The 16,990-nt window shown below is 32.2% G+C and overlaps 1 protein-coding gene across 6 annotated transcripts in view; it reads left to right on the forward strand.

The window, feature by feature from the left end:
• Positions 1-16,990, forward strand: part of KTN1 (kinectin 1) — a 78,911-nt gene that overhangs the window by 26,587 nt on the left and 35,334 nt on the right. For 5 of the 6 annotated variants that reach the window (XM_081293097.1, XM_081293100.1, XM_081293101.1 and 2 more), the window contains exons 9-24: positions 559-646; positions 2,953-3,119; positions 3,485-3,553; positions 5,029-5,066; positions 5,751-5,841; positions 6,211-6,279; positions 6,726-6,763; positions 6,915-6,996; positions 7,497-7,565; positions 12,400-12,434; positions 12,869-12,959; positions 13,652-13,720; positions 14,284-14,321; positions 14,990-15,080; positions 15,232-15,300; positions 16,440-16,477. In XM_081293097.1, coding sequence (XP_081149223.1) covers positions 559-646; positions 2,953-3,119; positions 3,485-3,553; positions 5,029-5,066; positions 5,751-5,841; positions 6,211-6,279; positions 6,726-6,763; positions 6,915-6,996; positions 7,497-7,565; positions 12,400-12,434; positions 12,869-12,959; positions 13,652-13,720; positions 14,284-14,321; positions 14,990-15,080; positions 15,232-15,300; positions 16,440-16,477 — 1,142 coding nt within the window. The remainder of the gene's footprint in view (positions 1-558; positions 647-2,952; positions 3,120-3,484; positions 3,554-5,028; positions 5,067-5,750; positions 5,842-6,210; positions 6,280-6,725; positions 6,764-6,914; positions 6,997-7,496; positions 7,566-12,399; positions 12,435-12,868; positions 12,960-13,651; positions 13,721-14,283; positions 14,322-14,989; positions 15,081-15,231; positions 15,301-16,439; positions 16,478-16,990) is intronic. The other variant, XM_081293098.1, reaches the window with a different exon arrangement.

Genomic DNA, 16,990 nt, shown 5'->3' on the forward strand with positions numbered 1-16,990 from the left:
TCTTTTTATTTAAGACTAGTTTTGCTGGGAGATTTGCTTCAGGCATTTATAGATATGGAAATCTGTTCTCTACAGTTATGGATAAATAGATAAATGACATTAGTGATTATTGTCATAATTGGAGTTTTGTACAATAAATATTATATCTCAAAATATGAATTTTAGGGTTTCACTGAAATTTAACAATAAATATACCATTTTCTCTTTTGGGAAGCTTATCAGCTGAAGAAAGATTAATGGAAAGTAGGTCATAGCTAAGTGGATCAGATATGTTCATAGTAGTAGTTATCTTGATCCAACAGTACAAATATTGAGTTTCTGAAATAACCTTCACTCTTAATCCTCTGTATTGGAGGATAGGATGTCTGTGGCTGATAAGTAAACGGCTGTCATACTGTACTTATCTGCCTACTTTGTTCAAATGTTGTTAAAATGTAGTAAACAGTTTTGAGATACAACACTAAAGGTAGAAGATGCTTTTTTTTTTTTTTGTATTTTTAAAGTTGAATTCTTTTGTTGATTGTGATTTTTTTCCTTTGTCTATTCTGAAATATCAAGGTTCAACTACAAGAAGCTGAGAGAAGGTGGGAAGAAGTTCAAAGCTACATCAGGAAGAGAACAGCAGAACATGAGGCAGCCCAGCAAGGTAAGGGGAAGGAACGAGGCATACATGTGAACTGAGTGTATAATTTTGGGTAAATTTCCTTTGTTCTCCATCTGTGAAGAAAGTATAATTTGGCATTTTGGTTATGGCTCAAAAAGTAGTGTTTGTCCTTTCAGATTGTCTTTATTTCTTTGACATATGTTAGGGTTTTTAAAAATAAGCACCCTCCTAGCTTTGCCAAAACATTAAATTGTAGGCAAAATTATTGAACATAATAGGGTAATGGGAGCATAGCTGCTGGGTTGTTTTCTGAAGTTCTCATTGATGAACTCTTCATTTTATTTTTATTTCTAAGAAAAGGCTTATTTCCTATGTTGTGAAGAGAAAAACAGCAAGAGCGCTACTGTTGCAGTTAGTGCTGTCTACTTAGTAAAGGCTAACTTTTACTATTTCTTTATTCATAATTTGATGAATCCATTTGGGAGATAGTAGAGCTTATACTATGTGTGTTATTTGTCTCCATTACTCCTTTCTCCCATGGAGGAGGGAGCTAGCTAGAATATAAGTTCCAAACAATAGTATAGATAGAACGTTATGTCATAAGACCTTTGTGTGATACTCCATATTTCTAAACAAACATAATATTGATACTCATTCCTCCCATTTATCTCTCATTGTCTTGATGTGGTTATGTATACTTTTTGATGAAAGCAGTATTCATTGTTTATATCATTATCACTGTATCATGAAATGTTAAGCCAAGATGCATGTTAAAATGTGATTCTTGAGCTAGGTGCCGTGGTGCATACCTATCATCCTAGTGACTTTGGAGGTTGAGGCTAAAGGTTTGCAAGTTTGGGGCCAGCCTCAGCTACTTAGGGAGACCTCACTAAGGTCTCTTAGTGAGACCCTGTCTCAAAATAAAAAGGACTGGGGATTCAGTTCAGTGGTAAAGCACTGCTGGGTTCAGTTCCCAGTACCGAAACAATCAAACCTGTGCTTGTTTTCTTGAACATTATTTCCTGGAGCTAATTGTTGCTTTGTTTTCACCTGCTTAATCTTTTCATTGTTTAAAAATTTACCTTCATTTATAGTTAAGTTTTCTGTAACCCTGTCTTGCTATCTGCTGCCTTTCAATAGGATTAGATAGTAGACAGAGAGTCTTACCAGTTTTTCCTGGTGACATTCCTCCTGGAGTCTTCAATCTTTCTATTCTAGTACTTGTTGATTTCTTGGTTGCCTCCACAGATGTCTTCCTGAGACTTGGTTTTGTCTTTCTACCCTTCTTTCTGGATCCTATGTCATTGACATCTTTCTTGCTGTTCTTCTTTAGTAAATCTTTGAAAGCTCTGTGAGAATCCCTTGAATTGTGGAGGTCCTGTGTATCTGAAAATGTCTTTATTATCTACCTTCATACTTGATTGATGGTTTGACTAGTTATCAAGTTTTAGGTTGGTAAATATTGCCTCCACAGAATTTTGAAGGCATTAATTCAATGATTTAACTTTTGTTGTTGATATGAAGAAATATGCTCTTTTGAGATCTAATCCTAGAAGTGACTATTACACATTTAATATCCACGAGTTCTCTTTTGAGTTGTATTGTTCTTTTTATAGAAGTGGCATCTTGCCTTTCTTAAAACAGTTGCGCGCACATGCACACACAAATACATACACACACACACCCCACACAAACTCACATGTGCATTTTCCTTTCCTTGTATTATTTTTATATATATGATGGTTTCCTCTCTCCCCATTTTGGACTCATCTATAGTATAGGGCAGGGAGGCAGCTCTCAGGATACTTGGCATCTCCTGTCATTATCCTCTCTTGGTTCTGGAGCACTTGCCCTTCTGCCAAGTTATGATCATATTTTGCCTTCACTTTGTTTAAAGAGAAGCAGAGAACTTATAAATCAGGGCATTTATTAGCCCTCAGATGATAAATTTCTTCAGCATTTTTGTGTGTAGCCGAGTATAGAGTATTTTCAGATATCAGACTTCATTGAATTTATGAGAAATTCACTAAAATAACCTTATTAAAGTAAATTGGGGAAATAAGGAATGCTTTCAAGAAATGATATAAAAATTTTTAAAAATCTACTGTTTACTTAGTATATTTATTGAGTATTTTACTGTGTGCCAAACATTGGGTACAGCTATGGGAGTAGAGAAAAGACAATCTTTGATTTTCAACAAGTTCACCCTAAGCAGTGTGGCACCTGCAGGAGTATTATGAGGGGAAACGGGAGGGATTTGAGAAAGTTTTTTAGGGGAAATAATGCCTATACTAAACATGAACTTGGCAAAGGTCTCTTCCTTCATGAGATGTAATGTTTTATTACAGATTTACAGAGTAAATTTGTGGCCAAAGAAAATGAAGTACAGAGTCTGCATAGTAAGCTTACAGATACGTTGGTATCAAAACAACAGTTGGAACAAAGACTAATGCAGTTAATGGAATCAGAACAAAAAAGGGTAAACAAAGAAGAGTCTCTGCAAATGCAAGTTCAGGTATCTGTTTTTACTTAAAAAAAAAAAAGGATATGTGTGTTTAGACAAGAAATCAAGGAAGATAATACATCGATATAATTCTGAAGGGGTGGTGGATATAACTTAATCTTTGAGTGCATATGTTGTGTCAAAGATTTGCTCATCCTACAAGTCTTATGTTACTTGTAGTAGATAAGGAATAGAAAACATCCTTAAGCTCTATCTTACAAATTAACTCAGGATAGTAAATCCTTGTTTTAAATATGAAGAATCTAAGAATGCCTTTTTAAAGATGAACAGAGAACCTGTAAAAATCATTGTATTCATTTATGTTGGGATATTTATTAATAGCACACTTTTTCCTTTCTGTTTGCTATTTATGAAAGGATATTTTGGAGCAGAATGAGGCTTTGAAAGCTCAAATTCAACAGTTCCATTCCCAGATGGCAGCCCAGGTAATGATGTATTATTTTTGCTTATGGCTTTCTTGTGGCTTCCTACCCATTTTAGCAATCATCTGAGCATGTTTTGAGGGCTGAGCACTGGATTAATAGTTGGGAGACTCCTCAGTGAGTCAACAAATGGTGATACTGAGTGCCAAACACTGATGATTACATACATTAAGAAGTCCAAATTCAAATTGGAAAGAAGGGGGTTAAAGAGCTCTTACCATATGGGGAAAATATGCCCTCAGTCCAATCACAAAATAGGAAGAATTGGCTAAATGGTTTTTAGTAGAGTTGCTTATGTGTAAAAGGTCTTCACAAAATACTAATCATGAAAAACCTTGTATTCCCATTGGAAGTATCAGTGTGTTAACCATAACTCTGAGATTATATTTCAAAAGAATCAGTTTAAGGGCTGTAGCTAAGCTCAGTGGCTTAGCACTTGCCTGGCATGTGTGAGGCACTGGGTTGGATCCATAGCACTACGTAAAAATAAATAATAAAGTAAAGGCATTCTGTCCATCTTACAAGAACCCCCGCCCCCCAAAAAAATAAAGTTTAAAATTGATATTTCAGTTTAGTTATAAACTTATTAAACTTTTAAGAAATGATATTGTTGAGACCTGTTTTTCTTTGGTAACATTGTTTTATTGACATAACTGATTGGTAGGTAGACTTCATAGTATATATGATATGACAGAAAAAAAAGTAAAAATTCCTAAGTACTTATTTCTGTAATATACACACTGGTAATTACAATTTCAGTTGAACTTTAAAAGTATTAGGATTTTATAGCCAAAAGTACTAGCTTTTAAATCTTTTTCTATTTTAAAAAAAATGTTTTTTATATTAAAAACTTGTTTTTAGGGTATAGGCAAGTTCAAGTTCAAACTTCCAAAACTTGGAGCAAATAAACATTTTCCCCCCCTGAATTCTTTATTGGTAGAAATCATAAACAATAATTAATTGGGCAAGAGATATTTAATATAGGAAAGAGAATGTGGTTATGTATGTATGTGACTTATCAAACTCGAATTGAGATCTTTATCAGTTGAGAGGTAGATATAGAAAATTTATCAGGGATTAAATATAGAAAGCTATAGAGCAGAGACAATCAATCTACTCAATTATCATGATCATGAAGTGGCTCATTAAAAGTTAATGCTAAGAAAAGAAGCACAGGATAAAAAATGGCCCCTGTGGCAGTTTTTCTTATGTATTTGTTGTTTGTCAATTATGTAGTTCCAGGCCTGCCAGTTTGCTTTTTTCTAAATGTCTTATGTAAGTCCCTAATACTGGCTGATCAAACTTGCTTTCAGAATGATAGCTACTCTTTATTGAATACTTAATGTGGTCCAGATACTTCTTTAACAACTTTGTATACATTAATTTCCCACAGTTTTTTAAACTGTGTTGTGATTATTTTACAGCTTTTAAACTTTCTCTTAAGTGCTTTTATGTTGATGATGTTTTTTCTTTCTTAGACCTCCGCTTCAGTTCTAGCAGAAGAATTACATAAAGTGTAAGCCTGCCTTTCTGCATTTCTCTTATAATTGTATATTTATCACTAACCGTTACTTGTTAGATATGGCACTTATGATTAACATTATACTTTGACCTATTTGGAAAATACTCTGAACTGGATTTAGAGCAACTTTTGCCCTTATTTTCTTTTCCCAACTTAAGTTTGTGTTGGGTGGCTAAACATTGTACTGATTTTATAGGTTCATCATTAAAAGAGTTGGGGAAACTTTCCTTCATTTGGTATGTGTTGGAAATTATGTGGAAGAAGTAATTGTGTTGAGAGAGTGGTGGAAGAAAACTAGGAAGTAATTGTAGCTACTCTGGGTGTACCTATTGGTAGAATACACAAAACAAAGTTCTGTATTATTTTGTTCTGTATAATTTTACATAGACATGGATAAGTTGGTTTCAGTAGACCTAAAATCTGGTTTGACATTGCTAGACTTATGTGCTTAAACTACTTAATTTTTTGACCTTTAATTTTAAAATAGGGGTATGTATTTTAAGGAGTTATAGTAATACATGAGTCAGTTATTAGTAAACTGAAAAGGAATTATAGAAATAGAAGGTATAATTATATGGGAAAATAAGTATGACCCTTTTTAAAAAGCTTTTCATCCTCTGATTTGTGATGTGACTTCTAAATATTTATTGAAATGTACAAATGTGTTTTCTCTTAAAGGATTGCAGAAAAGGATAAGCAGATAAAACAGACTGAAGACTCTTTAGCAAATGAACATGATCATTTAGCAAGTAAAGAGGAGGAACTTAAGGTACAATAATTCTTATAAATGATTGCAATATTTTGCAGAACTCTAAATTAAATTACCCTGATTCTTCTCAGTATGAATTTATATGAAATATGGAAAATATTCTCCACTTCTTTTGAAAAGTAACCCCTTTTTAAACTATAAAATACTCTTTAGTTCTCTAAGAGAAAAAATTCAAATGGCTTTTCTCACATGATATAATTCGCAGCAAGTTGGGAAATATGCTAACAGCTATTGATGTTTTTTCTTTCTGATTTAGGATACTTATAATTTGAGACCTTTGCTTAATTCTTAAAAAGAATAGATATCTTCAAGCCATAAATTTAATTATATTAAATATATTTAATATGGCATTCTTTTTCTTTTTTTTAGGATATACAGAATATGAATTTCTTATTAAAAGCTGAAGTACAGAAATTACAGGCCCTGGCAAATGAGCAGGTAGATCTTTATTGCTTTTGAACATTTATCTCAAATTTTTGTCTATTATTTTCATTGGTACTGTGAACTTAAGTTTTATTTGTGTAAATAATTAATGGTTGTGTTTGGCTGTGTGATTTGTTTGTGAAAGCCTCCTCTTCACAACCTACCTAGATGTTACTATTTCATGTTGAAATTAATGTTAGATCTGATGAATTGATCATATCTGAGATATTATAGTAGTGAGTTTTAGCTACCTTGTTTTAGCCTTTTTCCATTTAAAGAGGACAACTCCTTTATTAGGGTAAAGATAGATCAGGGAGAAGTAAAAAATATTGGACTGTAAAACATATTATAGAAATGTGTGATATTGCCATTACTTTACATTAAATATAGAAAATAAAACTTAAGTAAGTAGTTTTGAGTGTTTCCTGAGAAATAAAATTCTTATTTTATTCCAAACACAGGCTGCTGCAGCACATGAATTAGAGAAGATCCAAAAAAGGTGATTAAGTTGTTATTGTATGTATTCATACATTAATGTTGAAGTATAGTTGTTATAGAAAATGTTGCTACTTAACAACTGATAGTTGTGTACTTAGGTTATGTAAATTTTTGAATGTGAAGTGTTTTTAATTGATGCTTTTTTCCTATAGTGTTCATATTAAGGATGATAAAATAAGATTGCTGGAAGAGCAGCTACAGTGTGAAATTTCAAACAAAATTGAAGAATTTAAGGTGTGTGATTAAACTTTTACACTGTTTTCTTAGAATAGCCTTGTGTAATTTTCAGTTGTAGTGAATCTAGAAATACTACTGTTTATATGAACTTACTCTCTACAGTATTTTTTTTCCTACAGTATTTCTATAGTTTATTTCTTCTTTATGGAACTAAATTATATCAGATTAGATTTTTTTTTAAAATTTGTGCTAGATTTATTTTGCCCCAATCTTTCCTGGGCAGTTTTCAGCAGGTGTTTTATATTTGTGACTGTTCTGTCTATCTCCACTGTTGCTGTAGTGCTAGTTTTTGGTCATGGCCAATCCATTTGAATATCTGATTGCTAGACTATAATCAGTGAGATCTGAATTTTTACATCAGCATGCAGTTCATCTGTCTCTTTGTGAGTACTTAAGAGTATATATAATATGAGTGATTGTTTAAAAAAAGATTGAAATGATTCCTTTGTTACTTTTTTTCCTTGAAAAACTTGGTAAATTGAGATTCTTTGTTCCAGATTCTAAATGACCAAAACAAAGCATTACAATTAGAAGTTCAGAAACTACAGACTCTTCTTTCTGAACAGGTAAGACTTTTCATGAATTATAAGGTAGAATTATTCAAAACATAATAAGATCTGATTCTTCTTAGTTAGTAACCAGCTCACTAATTGAGAAATTTTGCTTAAACTTGTTTTTTAGTTGCATTTCTATTTATCTTGTGTTTATCATGTTTCTAAATTAAACTTTTTCTTCTGTGAGATGAAGCTAATTCTAATCTGCTCATAAATTTTATATAAAAATAGAGAAAAAGTCCTGTCTTACAGTTTTGGAGCCTCAACTTTTTCTTCTAGGCAGCATGGTTCATTGAAAAGAGAATGGATGTGAAACCTACTACCATCGCTTAAAAGCGGAGTAATATTGGTCAAGTTGCTTAGTATTTCAGATACCTCTTGTTCCAAGTCTTTCACACTAAGATCACGCTTACATCATAAATTTGTTAATTTTAAAATGCTTAGTCTAATGCTTTGCATGTGGCAGGTATCTAAACCTTTATTCCTTTCTATTAGAATATTTATTTTTTCATCTCTTTCCCACCCCCAGAAACCATCACTCTTCTTTCTATATTTATAGCAAGCCATGAAAACTATAGCAACTTTGCAGGGCCTGGTTATATATGTCTAATCCCAGTGGCTGAGGCAGGAGGATTCTAAATCAAGGCCAGCCTGGTCAATTTAGTGAGACACTGACTGAAAATAAATATAAAGGGCTGGGAATGTAGCTCAGTGGTAGAGTGCCCCTGGATTCAGTTCCCAGTCCTGCAAAAAAAAAGGAAAAATGAACAACAACAAAAAAAAAACCATAGCAGTTTTGAATAAACACTGTTCTATAAACTAGGGCTCAATGTTATCTGTTCTCTGGCTTTTTATGTTTTTCTCCCATGTGACTAACTCTTTAAAATTAGGGGTTTTTAAAGAAAATTTTGATATTTAATATCAAAAGTTAGACGACAGGGGGCTGGAGATGTGGCTTAGCGGTAGCGCGCTCGCCTGGCATGTGTGTGGCCTGGGTTCCATCCTCAGCACCACATTACAAACAAAGATGTTGTGTCTGCCGAAAAAAAACTAAAAAATAAATATTAAAATTCTCTCTCTCAAAAGATGACACATTAGAATAGAAACTTTGCATAAGTTTTTGGAATGGACTTTTATTAGAAGCTGAAATTTAAGCTACTGTAAATGATAGCTCTACTTTTGGCAGATGCATGTGTCCTTTTCTATTTTAAAATCCACATTTATGCAAGTATTGAATTGACGTAAGTAGCTGTGCCACTGGAATTATTTTTAACATGTTTGCTTGTCAAATAATTCACGTATTCCCCTCTCTTTGTATATTCTTTATTTCTTTTATATGCTTGATCCTTGCAAACTAGAAGTAACAGAGGAAAAAATGTTTAAGGAGCATTTAAATTTAGTTTAAATGCTATTTTAAGTCTTCTTATTTCCCTTTGTTGTGGTGTAGCTTAGGAAAGATATAATACTCTGTCAATTTGTAAGACTTCCCCTCACCCATTACCATCTCTGAAATCTGGGTATATCCTGTAGTCTCTGATTACAGTTTGGAACTATTTTTAATTTGTAGTATAAAATACCAGCTAAAAGATGCAACATTAGTGGTTCAGATTAGACAAAATATGATTGGTAACATTTTGGGATGTTAATTCTTACCTAGAACAGCAGAATTTAGTTTCTCTCTATTATCTGAGATTTTTGTGATATCTACTTCAACTTATAAACTTTTAGACTTTCTAAAATTAACTTTATGGAGGTGAAACAAATGCTTCAAAACTTCTGAAACTGACCTAGAATTCCGGTATTCTAACTATCCAAATGCTGGCAACTCTTACCTGTGTTTAAATAGGTAAATCTTCAAAAAACAGTAAACATCTATCATTACTAAAACTAGTGTTTTCCATCATCAGATAAGATTGAAATCATAAGCCTTAAATTTTCCTTTTCTTTTAGGGGAATTACCATTCTGATATAAAATTTCATATCATTTGTGGAAATTAATATTAAAAATTTTTTTTCCATATTAATTCAGTCAGACTTTTATCTATTATAATGTTTCTGTACACTCTTAGATGTTCTGTGAAAAGACAACTTTTAATATGAGATGAAGTTCTTTTACATTCTTATGACAAAATTTTATAGTTGCATTTTTTTGATTTATTTAAAAGAATTATTGATGAGACAAAATCTTTTTGTGATGCTAATTTAAGATCTTCTCGTACTAATTTATGATCTGATATTGGGTAATTCTTAGAATTGTGTGTTTTTCTAGTTTTTCATTTCTACCTTTCTTAAACCCCTTTCTACCCATTAGTCAGAATTCCAAGTGACAGTTGAAAGATGAACAGTTTGGTTATGTAAAAAATTTCAGTCTTCTTGCCACATGGATTTTTATCCTAGAGTTAAAGATTGTGCTAATTAAAGCAGAAACCAATAATGGTGCCAAGTTGTTGTTTCCTCAGGTGTAGGAAGAAGAAAGACAAGGTAACCTGTTCATATAGGAAAGAAAAGAAGGCTTCATTTGGTATAGGCCTGCAAATGGTTAGTAATGCAGATCAATCAGTTATTAATCTCATTTACTCAGAACAAAGTAATTTGGAGGGGGATACATCCTTGTGTTATCTTTTTTTCCCCCTCATTTGCAGTACTGGGATTGAACTCAGGGCCTTAAACATTTGATGCAAGTGCTCTTTGAGCTACATCATTCCCCATTCCTCACCTCACCCCCATCTTTTTGAGACAAAGTATCTTTAGGCTGCTCATGCTGTCCTCTCACATGACAATCCTCCTGCCTCAGCCTTTTAAGTAGCCCAAGTTTCAGGTGTGTATCCTGACTTGTGTAGGACCAGCCTAACTTTTAAAATTCTTATTCCAATGAATTTTTAAGATTAAGTAGTCAAAAACATTAAGTGAAAAGTATGAGAATTTTTTTTCTTTTCCTGAATGCTTAGTTGTATTGAATTGCAGAAGAGTTTCTTATTGTATAAGATACAGATTTGAAAATCTTCTAGGGAGGAAATAATAGGATTGAATTAGATCAAAATAGTATGAAGTCAAGTAGAAATGTTGGATAGCTGCTAAGCTCTGTTTTATACAATGGAATATTGATGAGCTGAAGACCAGGAGTACTTATGAAGTTATATCTTCATTAAAGGAAATTGAATTCATCAAATATTTATTTAATAGTTGAGTATATATGCTAGGTTCTTATCTCCATGGTAAGGCTATGGAGATGAATGAGAATTGATTCTTGTCCTCAGAATATGGCTGAATGTGTAGGCAGAGGCATAAACCAGTAAGTATGATGAATAAAATTCCTTAACTGTGTGTCCAGGTTTAGGGGAAGGGATAATGCATTCTGTTTGAAGGAGGGTTGGAGAGGTAATCCATGGGACAATTAAACCTGATTTTGAAAAATGGCCATGAATTTGCCAAACTTCCAGGCTGGGGGAACACTGTTCAAAGCCATCGCAGCATGTAGCAAAATTGGCATATTTAGAGCATATTGGTATATTGCAGAAGGACAATGTACCAGGTATGGGGAATAGAGAAAGATTTGCTGGGGCATAATTTTGAAAGACTATTCTCTGTGTAAGGTTCACAAATGTGATTTTGTACTGTGATCTTGTACCAAAGGGTGATTGCGAGGATGAATGAGTCCTTAGTCAAACATTTTAGGAAGATTACTCTAGGTAATCTTCCTAAACTCTAGGTGTTTGGATTTATGAGAGGGAGAAGCAGAGAGGACTAAAAGTACAATACAACCAAATAATTAAGGTATAGGTAATTTGGACTTCATAGTGTAGTCTTTTTGTGAGATGGCATTCATAAAAAATAAAAGTAAGCAAAATCCATCTTTGTGGAAGATTGTAAACTTACTACTGCATGATTTTTTTAAAAATCTAATTTAATTGACATTTCCTGTCTCCTTTTTAAGGATAGGACAGTTTTTTTCTTAGTACATTCTTTCTTCTTGTGCCCTGCACAAATCAATCCATATAAACAGGGATAAGAATGAGGATCTTGTGATATTTGAAATGAGTAAAGGTTTAGACCTAAACTTACTCATTAAAGAGAAGGGGTTGATTTTAGAAATATATAAGAAGTGAAACCTTAGGACTTGGATTTGGCAATGGAAAAATTATTTTTATTTGTGAGAAATGGTTGTAATAAGATTGGTAAAAAGTAAGAACTACCAAGATTCTAGAAAAGTAGATGGGGAGAAAGAGTGAGTTACAAAGGTTGAAGGATCTGTCAGACAATGAAGAGAATGTTTATGTTGCTTCTGTAGTTGATGAGCTTTTTTAAAGCATTCTCTATTTTTGGTCTAACTGGTGTTTACATAATATTTACATATTAAAAATCCATTGAGCTGTAAACAGGGTGTGTTCACTTGCTGATAAGTATTATAACTTATTGTGTGTGGGGGGGAAATCTGTGTCAAAAAAAAAAAAAGAAAGAAAGAAAACCTTTCTTTGACTTGTAATGCTTTAGAGGCTTGGATTTTTTATATTTGAAGAATTTAATTAATATAAGGGAAGTGAAGCGGATTTTCCCTGAACCTCAAGGTTATCCTTCATAGTAATAAAAAATTATTCATAAGTTACTAGTTTATTTTGCCAGCCCCATATACTTCTTATCTGTGTCCTTTGTGTAGATAACCTCTCTTTTGTCATCTTGTGTCTTTTAAATTTAAAAATTATAATAGCAGTTTTCAAATAATGGTCATTTCCTTAAATTTTGGATGTATTTAGAATTCTAAATAATTTCCACAGAGTTCTGTTTCTAATCTAGTTTTATTTCATGCAAACTTGGTAGAATTAAACTTTTCGGTGATTTTTATTTTCAGCCTAATAAAGATGTTGTGGAACAAATGGAAAAATGGTAAGAGTTTAAATTTGTCCTTTTTGAAAAAAAATTTTCAGTGACTCATTTCTACCAAATTTGTGATAACAGGATTATGTTCTTAAAATTCTCTTTGTCCTTTGTGGTAGAAGGGAGTGTGATATGCTATTGCTTATTTGGGATTTTATAATATGGTCTATGTCAGTGTAGTGGTGATTGACCTTTTAGACTGGTATATAAGCCTGCAGTGCTTGAGCACAGTTTCCTTTATGGTAATGAAGAAGTACCCTAAAACCAAGAAGTACCCTAAATCCAAGAACGGTTTCTTGAGGGTGGAGATCCTCAAGAAGCCGTTCTTGGATTAAAGTTTGTAAGGAGTGATGGACAGAGGGGTTGATTCATGTAAAATATTTAGGAATGATATTATTTACCTTAAGAATAGTTTATAATAAGTTTTTAATTTATAATTGCAGCATTCAAGAAAAAGATGAAAAGTTAAAGACTGTAGAAGAATTACTTGAAACTGGACTTATTCAGGTGGCCACTAAAGAGGAGGAACTGAATGTAAAGCATTTTGTAGATTTGTTTTCCTTGTGCTTACTCCGTGAACACGAAGGAGTTTCACTATAATTGTAAAAGGTTTTCTCTTAGCTCTTAAACTTAATATTAGTTAATGACATTTTGTAAATTTATAACTTTAATTTTAAATGATTTTTGAGAAATAGAAAAATGCATAGTTGATTGTAGCATTCACTACCTTAAAGAGGTTGATACTGTTGCTGTAATTAGTAGTATATGCTTCTCTACTTGCACCCATGTCCAAATTATAAACAAGTGATTACTAGCAGACTTCATAAGTCTCTGGAATAGTATTGGAGGTCTATGTTGTTATTGTTATCAATAACTGTTATCATCAGTCTTAACTAACTTGATAAGGATGCAGTTGCTGGGTAAAGTAAAGTAAAAGATATATTTGAATTTAGAAAGGATCATGTCAAAATTGACAAGTGGGTATAGTATACTCTGTTTTTGAATTTGTGGAAATATAAATAGATATAGTTCTGGGACAATTGAATTAAAAAACCTATTTCACTAAAAGAAGTTACAAAATTGTAGACATATGCAACAAGTGGGATTTTGGGACTTTACAGAGAAGAAAAGCAGCAGCTAAAGGAAAATGAGAAGTGAGTGTATTTTGAAGTTATCTAATTCTTCAGAAGATAAAAGTATGTTGTACTTATGTGTCTTTGAAAAAGGCAATAAGAACAGAAAATTCATCTCTGATGAAAGAAGTTCAAGACTTAAAGGCTAAGCAAAATGATCAGGTAATGCATATAGTAGATTCTACAAATGTTCTTTTTTAAACAGTGGAAATTTACATAAAAACATATCAAGTTTGTTTCTCTTCCAAGGTGGAATTTATCAAGTATAGTTTTTAAATCAATGACTATTTATTTGATTATCAGTAATATTGCTATAGTTTGTTGAATTTATAGCATGCCAGTCACTATTAGAGTCATTGCAGTTTTGAGTATACAAATAAAAATTGAATATAAATAATGTTTAAAAGAGGCTACTAAAATTTAGACAGTTTCCTAGTTGTATTTTTTCTTTGTCTAGTTAGAATGACTAAATGATTTAAACCTTTAATGATTTTTCTTTTGGCCTACACAAGTAATTTTCTTTTGGCCTACAGAAGTAATTTTAAAACTCTTTACTTTTAGTATGTTGTTATTTTCATCATTATGACATTTGAAACATCTAGAAAGAATTCCTGGGTTTACTTTTCCCATTTGGTATAGTGAAAAATTTAAGGATAAATTGTACTTTTCTACTTCTGATGCATTAATAGAGCAATTTACTAAATAAGATATTTTCGTATTTCTAGGTTTCTTTTGCATCTTTAGTTGAAGAACTTAAGAAAGTGTAAGTGATAACCTTACTTCAACCTGGTCTTTGTTTTTTGGCCTATTTTCTTAGTACTCACAAATCTAGTTTTACTTTTTGGAGAGATACCTGATGTATGTTAGTTAACTTATACTACAAATTTTTTCATTAATGTACTAAGGAAAGTCATTCTTTCCCAAGTGTAATTTTAAAAAAAGTTTTCATAATTGATTAGATTTATTTTTATATGCCATCAAACTGCTAATTTTTTGCCTTTCATAAACCAGGTAATATTATAAGACATTTATGTCCTTGCATGTATCCTCTTCTTAAGGTGTCTGTAAAGTTTGGTGTAATTGTGTACAAGTTCTGCCAGAGCTCCAAAATCCTGGAAAATTCCATTGTTGAGAGGAACTTGCTTATCTCTAATGTTCTTCTTGGTACAGATCTTATATTCCTTATGAACTGTTGAAGCACATTACCAAATTCTTGTCTGCATAGGCTTTAATGATCTGGTAGTTACTGATTCTATTTTAGGAGTAGGTTTAAGTCCCTCCCCTCACTTTTTTTTCTCCCTGCAAAGATAGGTTGCTGTTTTACTTAACATAGGAGTTGAAAAGCCTTTTCATGATCAGTGTTGTTTTTGTGTCTTAGTTGGTGGATCCTGGTGATTTCTATTCAAACTAATATTGTGTATGTTTATTAAGGATCCATGAGAAAGATGGAAAGATCAAGTCTGTGGAAGAGCTTCTGGAAGCTGAAGTTCTCAAAGTTGCTAATAAGGAGAAAACTGTTCAGGTATTGGAAGAGATTTAGAAAACAGCGTGTTTGGTTTTCTGTTTATCAACTTTAGTTAACATCATTTAATTTCATGTGTTTGTCTGTACATTGCATTTATGTCAATTTCTGTGTTCCATTGTCCAATCTTGTCTGTTTTGTCATTGTCAAGGATTTGAAACAGGAAATAGAGACTCTAAAAGAAGAAATAGGAAATATCCAGCTTGAAAAGGCTCAACAGGTAAAAATCTAAGAGCCATAGCATGACAGATTTATAGTGTATATGATATTTATGAGCTACTTTTTTTTCTTTTTTAACTCAGGAAAAAAACCTTCTAGTAGTATGCTTAAGTATGTTGGGTTATATGCTTTTGGGGGGGGGGCTGATTTGAGAAAGTGTCTGATATTATAATCCATATATCTTTTGGAATTTCCATCAAAGGTCTTTTTCTGGAAAGTTTTTCTTTTTCTTTTCTTCTTTTTTTTTTTTTTTTTTTTTTTTTTTTTTTGGATTAGTGTTTCATTTGTTTACAACTTAAAATGCAAAACACTTTGGTAAATCTTTCATTACCAAAACCTCCCATTTATAAAAACTAGCCAACTAACCAACTACATGGAACAGAATTTTTTTGGTAGAATACATATATTGCTCAGACTTCTGCCTATAGAACAAAACACAAATTTTACTGGGACATTCTAGAAGTGGATGGGATTACTGGAAATAGATGGAGTTTATTGAATTTAATGTGATAAGGCTTCATTGAATAAAGATGGTGAAATTGCATGAAGAGATGATTTATTCATTGAAAAGATTCATTCAATAATATCTCTTTGAGTTCCTCCCACTTGTGAAAAGATCATACTTCTCAAATATAGATTGAGGATTCAGGAGAGGCTCCTTTGAGGAAATGAAGTCAAGATCTGAAGGGACTGTGAGAATGGGAATAAAAGGTAGTATTAGAAGATGTATGATTTTTTTTTTTTTTTAAAAAAAGGAAACATAATGAAAGGATAATATAGAATACTATTGAAGAGTTACCTTTTAAAACTGGGCCGGAGAAAAGCTCTGATATTAATTATAAGGAGGTATGTGGAGAGTTAGTTAATACTCTAATTTTCACAATTATAGAAATATCATATTTAGACTTACCATTTTTAACCATCTCCTTTGTCTTTCCCCCTCCCTGTTCTATTTTTAGTTTGTTAACTTTTATTGTCATTGGAGTCAAGGGAAGGTGAAATTAAAACACATCTTGTTTTGGCATGAAAAATTCAGCTGGGATCTTTGTAATTTGAAGTGTATGAATTATAAATATGTCATAAAGCTTATTGGTGTTGTTGAATGGATTATAAGTTACTTTTTTTCTCCTTATATTTCAGTTATCTATCACTTCTCAAGTTCAGGAGCTTCAGAAGTTGTAAGTACTCTTTTGTCTTTTATTCCTACAAGTATCTCTTTTTCCACAAGTTAAATGTAATGAAAGTCATGGCTTCTTTTTATTTGCTTCAAATAATATTTTTAGAAAATATCAAAAATTACTTTACAGGCCCTTAAAGTCTTCAGTTTTTCATTACACCTTAATCTCTTTAAGTTTTTTTGGGGGGAAGAAGAAAAGATGGGAAGTCTTATTTTATCTTGACTTATAGTCTGAGTATGACTTAAGCTGAGATATTGCTCTTTGACTATTTAATAGCCACCTGAAACTGAATATATATTGTTGAAGTGACTTTCCCGATTCAACCATCTAATTTATTTTTTATTGGGATGTTATAATTACACATAGCTGTGGGATTCATTGTGCCATATTTGTACTTATAAACAACATAATTTGATCAGTCTCATTCCCCAGTACTTTGTCATTTCCCTCTCCTCCTTTCTCAGCTGTCTAAATTGAACAAGGGTCATATAGAAGAGAATGAGTTGAACTTCT

Source organism: Spermophilus citellus (assembly GCF_964194105.1).
Source record: "Spermophilus citellus genome assembly, chromosome: 4".
In the NCBI taxonomy this organism is placed as follows: domain Eukaryota; kingdom Metazoa; phylum Chordata; class Mammalia; order Rodentia; family Sciuridae; genus Spermophilus; species Spermophilus citellus.